We start from the raw sequence: 9,978 nt of genomic DNA, 5'->3' as shown, positions 1-9,978 counted from the left end.
AGATATACTGTTTACTATTTATTAAATGTAATACAAAGAATATACATGAAGTTGTTGCTCTCCCCCCGCCCCACCTTAAGAAACACATGAAAATTTCTTGGATTGTATCAGATTTTCTATGTCAAAAGTAATTTCTTCTTCTCTCAAACACTCTCAAAAGATGTTAGTTACTGTTGATCAAACAGAAAATGTGATGTGCTTCAAAGTTTATCCTACAGACCATGTCTTAACATTCAACTAAAAGAACACTTAGTTTACATCAAATCCAAATCCCTGAAGTAATGCAGGACTTCTCAGGTTAGTCCTGAAATCTGTTGTTGTTGACACAATATTATTGCATTTTCACATATAGTATCAGCTAAATACTTCTTTGGAGAAAAACAGGCTTTGCAGAATCCTTAAATATCCCAATCATATTTTTATTATTCATTTAAACAGAGCTTAAACAGAACTTCATTTATATTCTTGTACATCACACAGAGCTTAAAAGCATGATTATAAAAAGCAATCACTATGTCCCTACTACGTTTTTTAATCACAGAAGAGTTTAGGAGCTGAGCAACTTACGCAGAGGTGACAGCACTTAGATTTCTCTGAGGTCTTGACAATACTATGTGACTCAAATTTAATTCTCAAAGTAGAGAATCACAAATGTCACCAGGCACAGAGTCCCTATTAAAGTATCCCCATTTATCTTTCCAGAGTGCCTTTCTTTATGACATTATTTGATAGACTGTCATGTACAGGTTTGAGCTGCCCAAATAAAATCTCCTCAGCCCTCTCTGTGCCTGTCACAACAGAGCAATCACAGGGCCCATTTTTCCCCAAAACAAAGTCAGACCGTCAGCGAAAGTCTATCAGATTGTGTAAGTATCAACATATATATGTAAACAAAGGTCATCAGATCTTCAGTAAAGGCAGTTTTTTCCTTCAGTATAATAATGAACAGCTTTTTTGAGAAATGTAAAGAGCCAATGTGTTCGGCACAATACCCCTGTGTAAGCCCTTCAGAGATTAAACTACAACATCAATGTCTGCTACAACAGTATTTATATATAGTCAATTGGCTCCATGAATAGGAAATAATATGGTTTATTGCAAACAGTAGACTTCATAAAACAGGTATTTCGAAGTCCAGTTTGTTATGATTTTATTTAAACAAAACACGAGTTAAATGTTTTCATGCAACATTTGCACTTAAGTCTTAAATAATCATGACAAACAGAAGTAGTTAAAGAACGCACTAATTATAGACTTTGGTGAATGTAAAAAAACCTCAGCATTATAGTTTATACAAAGTAAAGAACATCTTAAATACTTCCCCAAAATACTGCAGCAGCTGAGACACAGTGATATGACTTGCAAGGGCATAGGAATGTAATTTAGAAATCACATAGGAACTACCCCTTTCCTTTAATTTCACAAACAAGACAAAAGCAACATTCAACTCCACACACTGATTTTTCAGGTTATGTCTATGCAGTACCTGGAGTTCTATCCAAACAGTGAAAGTAAGACATGTTTATTTAGTAAACAGTTATGCAGTAAATCTCTATTACATTTCTTCCTTGGTATTACCTGGAGTAGCCATGTTATTTAAAAGTGGGCAGGTTTGGTACTTTTATACTGATGTCACCAATATTAATATTTCTTGGGATCTCTGGCAGATTCATATTCTTTACAGCTGAAACAGCCCGGGCTGGAGCTCCAGCTAAGCCAGCCTGTATATAAAGTGAGGAAAAATGCAAGTCAGGCAAAGTTGGTCACAAGAAGATTTACCAGCAATATACACAGACAACTAACTTTTAAAATATTTCCATGATTACACAGTTAGAAAAACCACATGGTAATTGTGTTTGGAATGAAATGGATTACTTGGAAATATTAAACCAGAAAGAGAAAACAGTTCACATATTCCTTTTTATATGGTAAAACATGTAATGTCAACTGGATGGAAAAGTATGAGAGGAAGGAACAGGAGGCTTATCCAAGTACATGTAATGTGTACATTATAGACCAGACAGTCTCGAGGTGTTGGGTGTCCAATGTGCTGCCTTTGTCTCTTACCTATTCTAAAAGTTCACATGGTTCACACTTGACTAACATTGGTTACAGGCTTAGAATAAGTAACCTCAAAGTAACAAGGTGCTGAATGTTAGTCCAATCAATGAAAACACACACACGCACAGACACACGCACAGACACACGCACAGACACACGCACAGACACACGCAGGCATGTGTATATATACACATACAAAAAAAAATGTATATACACACACAGTGGTACTTCAAGGTGGCTTAGACTAAGATGCAAAGGATAAACACCCTGCAACTGTGGGTGATAAAAAGCATGCAGACAGAATTTCTACAGGCAAACTAGAATAATCTGTTGTCCCACAGTAACTAATTATACACTAACATATCTGCATCCCCTTGGGCATTACACAAGTTATGTCAAATTAAACTATTAAATAGTACCCATTTTTTATAAAGTCATCTACTGCATGCAGTCTCTTTGCACACAAAACTAGAGCCTTTCTGTACAAACATGTAAATTTTTCAATAGAGAATTACTGACTTCCATTTAGTTCCACTTTTAGATAAAGTAGTTGCCAAGTTTACACACTGAGGTATATCATGAAATACTAACAATTTATAGCTCAGAGGCCTGAAGACATACCATAAATCATCCTTCCCTACTGCTTCTGAAAATACCTATTCAAAATCTTGTTATTTTAAGGACTATTAAAACAAGACTAGTAAGTGTTACTACTATATTTGATGTTGTGAAAAATACATACTATTAAGTACAGAAATGTCTATCCTAAAAGTTCAGATTCTCTATGTAGATTTAGGATTTTCAGTGTGGTTTTACTTCAGGATTGCCACAAAAGTGTAAAAATAATTTTTATTTTTGCAAGGACAAAAAAAAAGGCATGGACGATTTAAAAAAGAAGAGCTCTTATTAGCAGAAAAAGACATCACATTTCAAATTCTGTGAATATGTAAAAAGAAGTAACTTTTTTTAAAATGTTTTAAAAGTAAGATTAAAAATATTCAAAATCAATAAAAATCACAATGTGATTTTCAGGACTACTAGCTGTGGCATCTAGAGATGTGGCACATACTAGAGTGTGGCATCTAGCAGACCTAGTAAAAAGCACCAATCCACAGGAAACAAAGCAAGATGCTAAGAATTGGTTTAAAAAGAGACTAAGCCTGTAGAAATGGAAGAATTTTAGGTTTGTCCAAGACTGAAGAAATCAGTCCATCTGCATATAAAGTATTTCTGAACAAGAAATACAGCAAAATGAAAGAAGAAAATCTTCAAGAAGGTTGTGTCATATTTGATTACTAAAAAGCATTGGTACATGACTACCACTCAAAGTATAACCTTTTCAGATTCTTGGTTTTCACTGAAATTCATTGCAAGTGCAGGGTAAACTTACTGAGGAGTACACCTGACTTCCATGTGTCCACCTGGCACAAAAGGAGATGGACACCCCACACACTCATCAGATAACAACTCTACTTTTTGAAGGCTATGAAAAAAATATTTTCTCCCTTTTACTGTTCTCTTATAAGAAATAAATATAAAGTCAAGCTAACGTAAGATTTTCACTTCAAATCCTACCTACTAAAATCCTTCCTTCTTCCTTCTCCCTTCAAAAACATAACCCAAGTCAAAAGAAACCAATTAAAGCTTCTGGTTTTGAACTAAAACTTTATGTGGAAAGTCTAAAACACCACAAATCCCTACATTTTAGTCATGGGATGATTCCCAGAAAAAGAAACATAGACCAGAAAGCCATGAGTCATCTATTAACAATGTCTTCCCTGTGAAACCCTCCTATGTGAGGCATGCCAAAGTTGGGAAAAGCATGTGGGGGGAGAGAAGAAAGCTGAGAAAACTGAATCTCTAATGTACCCAAATTTGCTCTCACCTTGGCCCTGACATAACCAAATTATCAGTTCTCAGAAGTACTGACTAAGTAAAACTCAAAAGGTGCAAGGAAGTATTTTCAAACCCTCTTTTTCCTTCATTTCCCTTAACATCACCAAGTCTATCAGGTCACCCATTTCAGAGGCTCTTTCAATAACAATATTTTCTTAAAGGAATACCTGGACCTAACACTAGCAGCATTAAGAAATGCAAGTATCCAAAACCTGCAACCCTGAATCTGCAATAAGTTAAAGGAGCAGTATTAGACACTGCAATTTCTTTGTGTTAATTAAAAAACAATGCAGAAGGCATGAATATGCCCAACACTCTCCTTTTACATCTGAGAACTTGGAAATACTAATTTTAAATCAAGAGGTAACTACGAGTGAAGTCTTAGTGGATAAAAGAATAAATGCTTTTAATCCTTTAGGTTCTATTTGCAGTAATGGAAGAAAAATTCATTAAGCAAAATGGGGCAATGTAAACTGTTTTCCATAGAGAAGATGAAAATACTAATTAAAAGCAATGAATTATACAATTTACAACTGAAACAATGGGAAATCAGAAAAATATAATAAGAAATGACATGGTAGCACATGCCCGGCAATTCAAAAGAGAGGTACCTTCTGGGTGACTTGGATGGAGATTCTTTACCCTAATTTAATGGAAGTTATTTACTCTTAATGGACAAATAACATTTTTAGTATAACGGGTCATTATTTTTACCTACCTGCTACTATCCTCTTTATACAGACTTACAGTCCCTGCCTCCCGCCCCAATGGTATAGGATACAATGGAGACACAATTGAAAATTATTAAAAATACCACAACTGACATGACCACTGCCCTTCCACCCCCCTACATAGTCACAACTTCCAACAGTCACATTTCACGAGGACCATTCTGGATCAAGATCAGTGAAGACCCTTAAGAAAATGCTGGGATTGTCAGATTACCTATTTTTTTTTTTACAGTGAGATTATCTTTCACTATCAGATGCTGAAGTGAGATTTTCAAACTTTACATTCTCTTCACCTGTAATTCTCCGTATTGAGTTTGTAGAATAGTGGATACATAAAATGCATAGCAGAATGCTATTTAGCACAATTAACGTCCACCTTATCAAGCACAACACAGTTACATAGCATTTCTAAGAGAGACCAAACAGTTCATAAAGAATGTCTAATGGATAAAATGAGTGAAAAGCACTTGAACTCCCAAGCTGGATAACTAATACAATTCAATTCAATATCTGAACTCCTTAGCACTCCTTTTTAGCATGTCAGGCAATGAACTAGTACACAGTCCTTCCATTTCTTTTACTGGAAGTGAACGGTATTTACAAACACAAAGATGCAACAAGTAAGTACTTTCAGCCCCATGTGCTTTTGAGGCATCTTATAGAGGCACCTGATTAGTATACTTTTCACTGTAACACTGAACAAGTTTCACCTGCTTTTTTATCATTTAATTCAGCAGGTAAGTTGGTGATGTGCAAAGAAAAAACTGTTCCACTTGAAAAAACAAAACACGTAGCAAGCTTTAAACATGCTATGAATGATGAATTCTGTCACAGCAAGCAAATGACTGAAGCAAGTGAAACTAAAACTTCTTAAGACATAATTAATGCAATTTCAGAAAGACAATATGAATTCCATACAGCTGGTATAACAATAAGCCAATACAACACAGTTTTGCTGCAGCTCCTTTGTACTCTCAATTTCAGTTGTTGTTGAAGGATGTGCTTTAATGTTGAAATGCTGCATATTAAAATTTTAGAAATGCTTGTAAACATGTTCATACACTTTTAAAGAGCAATACCATATATACAAAAAAAGACACTATTTCACAGGTTGAGAAAGACACATTTAATAACAGGATTTTTATCCTACTGGTCCTAATCTATCAAGTGAGAGACAAAAGCTGTCATTAATTTATTTAGGTCATTATTAATCACTATAGGAATCAATTTTCTTTGTTCTCATCATTACCCTTTCTTAGAATGCCCAACTGGTAACTTCATATCAAAGTGATCCCAGTAACCTTGTTTTACTCTTTAAAAAGAAATTCAGATAATTTTGAAAAAATATTGCACATCACAAACATTGCTAATACACATATACAAATAAAAATGTTCCAACTGTCATCCCAAATAACTCTACACAGAGCTGGCTAACACTATAATAAATATATAAAAAACCACAGCCTACTGGAAAACAAAATAATGAAGGTTAACACTGCAAAATATTCCACCCTTTTCCAGATATTACAGAGGTACCAGGACCTCTCTGCTGTTGGTGTTTCATAGCAATGCTTCTTTTCAGAACAAGTATGACTTCAAAGCAGCAGTGATATGAAATCATGAAAGGATGCAATGCATAATATAAAGGAATGATCATGTCCCCTGCTCATGAGGTTAAATAAATGAATGTAATTAGAGAAAAAACAAAATGAAGTCTGCAAGTATATCAAAATGAGGCCAAACAGATAAGAAGACTTAAGACATACTCTTAGGAATTTTAAGCACTTGAATCACAAAAAGAGTAATGGATGGGAATGATTAATTATTTCTTTTGTTTGTTTTTCATTGCCAGACCCAAAAATAAAAACAGAATATGTGTGAGCAGAACACAGAAAAAGAAGAGTAGCTTTGCACAAAAAGAAAAACAACAAAAAAAAAAAACCAAACCAAAAATCTGAGATCAAGCTCCCTAGTGTTACCAATGAAACACTTGTATGTTATAAGTGTTAGTTAACGTATTAGGCAGAGGAAAGTCAAGTCCCTGATTTTCTTCATGAGCTGTAGCATACTTCAAATATAGGTTTAAAAGCTGCATGTTGCCAAAACCTATTTTTAGCTAATGCTTTTACAACTCAGTGTTTCTAAATCCAATTGTAGAGTTGCATTTGTTAAATCTTAACGGTATTGCAGTGCACTATGCTAGGAAGGTCACATAAAAAGTAAAAAGCAAAGCTATTCATACATTAAACAAATTTCAACTGCTTAAGATTCCACCTGCTTAAAATACCTGCAGTTTGAATACACAGAGACTTAAAACAAGTGGAAATTAATTTTGGAGTACTGCTATTAACACTGACTGATATTCAAACTGTTGAGCTAAACTAGATATTTCAAACAACAAATGGCAGGTGACATTTGACCATAAGCTGAATTTCAAACATACTTTTCCTTCTCCTTTTTCTGTTCTTTGTTAACATTCATGTTCAGGGACTGCAGTTACCAGGATATCTTAGAGCAAAATCCAGACACCCAGATTATAATGACAGCAAATGTACATCTGAAGTTGAGTACATTCTGACATCCCTTTTCATTTTATGTTCAACATAATTAAGGATGGATGATCAACTTCAGAATTTCTATATCATCTCTACAAATTGCCCTGATAATTTTATTCTCTCCATACACAACAACTTCAGTTTGTTGGTTTTGGTGGTGGGATTTTTAATGTTTCATTCACCTGAAGCTTATTCTGAAACTTCTCTTTGCAAGCAGGTAAAAGTTCATTTTTTAAATCTGGAAATACTAAATGGTGAAGCAAAATAGTTCATATTACTCATTTTAGATTTTCAGGGACAAAATTCTCCCAACATTGAAGTTATTTGTATTATGGCATCATATCTTATTTTGTTATCTTTGTGTTCATTTTTATTGACATCAGTTTTGCAGGATTTTTGGCTAATATTCACACAAGTTCATACTCCTTTGTTTCTCAACAATGATACAAAGAAAAGTTAAGTTCTAAAATGCAGGAAGAGAAATAAAATAAAAAATATGATGTCAATGAAAAGCTAGTAAAATACACTATAGCCAATAAAAAGATGAGGGAACTACAAGAAACTAGCACAAAATAGGCTACAAGGACTAGTATGGGTATTTTTACACATAATTTTTGAGTCTGGCCTACGTAATTTATTGCCTTTGACATCATTTTGCTTTCCCTTTTTGTTAAAATTACATTTTTTTCTAAAAGTCAGCAATACCTTTGTCTACCTGTCCTGTCTGGGAGACTGAAAGATAAAGGTCTGTAAGAGAGAAGAATGGAAAGAGCCAGAAAAGATCAGGAGGTTCAGAAAAAATGAGGCCCAACTTAAAAGTCTAAATCACACGCAGTTGAACACTCCAAATAGAGAAAAGATATCCCAGGTTTACCTACAATACTTCCAGAAGTTCTGAATAAAATCCCAATAACCCCTCTCCCAGAAAATTCCCTCCCTTTATTACAATGATTCTTTGGTTTTAGGATTGACCAGAAACGCATCCACACACTAACACTAAACTGAAAGGCAGGGAAATGCATATAAGACAACATTTCTTAGGGTACAAATAGTTTCCTTTACAGCCCATCCAAACAATATTAGCTAAATCACAAGTCAAAGCTAGGGACTCCCTTATAGTGGTTTAATTAATCTCTGTTGAAAATATTAAAAAATTCCTTGAGCTCATAACTTTACTCAAATATATGTGAATATAATAAATGCATTCAGTCTTTTTCACTAAATTCTAACTGAAAGCCTGTTTAGAAACCTAGTGCATAATAAACAAATACCTGATGTTAAATAGCTAAATTTCGTGTACTACTGAAAGCCAGATGGGCACAATAAAAACAGAAGTATTTCTAAAAATGTAACCTGGTTACAGTTTTATTAGTTTCATAATTTCAGATATAAAAGAAAAGGCAATTTAACCTTAAAATAGCTGCTTCGTAAATGCAAGAGGTATGACAGTGGTCTAAAAGCCAAAGGAACTAAAGCAACAATGCTGTCGGCACAGGTGGCACTCCTATAAACTATGGACTACATCAATAATAATTTCTAATTTCTTTTTTTTAAATTAAAGAAAACTAAGAAGATCTACTAGTTTTGATTTCTTAGTGACCAGCATTCAAAATTTATTAAGTTATTACTTATTTTGATTTACATGGATTTGCTTCCGTCTTGAAAATATGTGTTCAGGAAAGACATACTGAAAGATTTACAATCTTGATCAAAAAGACAAAAGGAAAACAAATAGCAATCAGGAAATTTCTGTGGATATACATGAAACAAATGATTAATGATCAAAGGAAATAAATACCAGGTATTGTGAGCTATCTCAGCATTACAGTAACTGTTAAATTTGAAAAGAAATAATCACTGAACTAAGTAAAAAGAAGGTATTGGTGGTGAGCAGACTGTGAAATGTTCTGCCTCATCCCAGTCACCAAGAATTTTAATTTATCACTGCTACTTCTTTACCTTCCATAATTCATTGCTGAAGGTAAAGGAACAAGTTCCTATTTGCTTTGTATACATTTCAAGTTCTATGTGTTTTTTTCAGATCATCTACCATTTACTTTTACACTAAACGTTCTTAAAAGAAAGACTGACTTACTGTTGAACAATGGAAGACATCAAGTACTGCACTTGGCTGCCCTGAATTGACGTGTTTCAGGAGACTAGTCAGAGATTGGTCTACAGCTGATTCGGTAACAGAATTTACATAAATGCTTTCCAATAGAACCAATGTGTACATCATACATGGTAAAACATAGCTGCTCAGCAAGTTCAGCTTTTTGCAACACAGCTTCTTTTCTACCAAGTAAGGAAAAATGTATGTATACAGAAGTTATTCAAATATAGTAAAAATTTATGAGAATAACTCCAAATATTCATCTCTGTCATCAATGTTTCATTCTGAATGTGAGAAAAACATTAAAATGGACACTTTGGACATGTTTAGAATCTACCATAGAATCCTTTCAGATGCATATTGCTATGTACTGTGTCGTGTCATATCATACCTAGCTTTTTCTTGTTTTTCACATATTGTTGTCCTGTTTTTGGATATAGTTTGGAAGTTGTGCAAAACAAACAATTAAATGTATTAAAAAACCTTGAGTTGGCACAGTTTGAGACTGCACAATAAGAAGAACAGTATATATTGTACCACAAAAAAAAAAAAAAGAAAAAAGCTGAAAAATTCATTTCTTTCTTTATTGTATTTCAGTTAGAACTAAGAAGTTCTCTGGTCC

General features: G+C 33.9%; 1 protein-coding gene across 4 annotated transcripts in view; it reads right to left on the bottom strand.

Annotated features, from left to right (window-relative positions):
• Positions 1 to 1,076: 1,076 nt before the first annotated feature.
• AP3S1 (adaptor related protein complex 3 subunit sigma 1) overlaps positions 1,077 to 9,978 on the bottom strand; it is a 28,576-nt gene continuing 19,674 nt past the window's right edge. For 2 of the 4 annotated variants that reach the window (XM_066181343.1, XM_066181344.1), the window contains one exon: positions 1,077 to 1,721. In XM_066181343.1, coding sequence (XP_066037440.1) covers positions 1,593 to 1,721 — 129 coding nt within the window. In that variant the 3' untranslated portion in view covers positions 1,077 to 1,592. Of the gene's footprint in view, positions 1,722 to 7,947; positions 7,991 to 9,978 lie in introns of those variants that run through there. The other 2 variants (XM_066181345.1, XM_066181346.1) reach the window with 1 other exon arrangement.

Source organism: Chamaea fasciata, unplaced genomic scaffold, assembly GCF_029207755.1.
Source record: "Chamaea fasciata isolate MVZ Bird 193981 ecotype frontalis unplaced genomic scaffold, bChaFas1.0.hap1 SCAF_4, whole genome shotgun sequence".
Lineage (NCBI taxonomy): Eukaryota > Metazoa > Chordata > Aves > Passeriformes > Sylviidae > Chamaea > Chamaea fasciata.
Note: the sequence above shows the minus strand (reverse complement) of the source record. Positions and strands in the feature narration are given on the sequence as shown.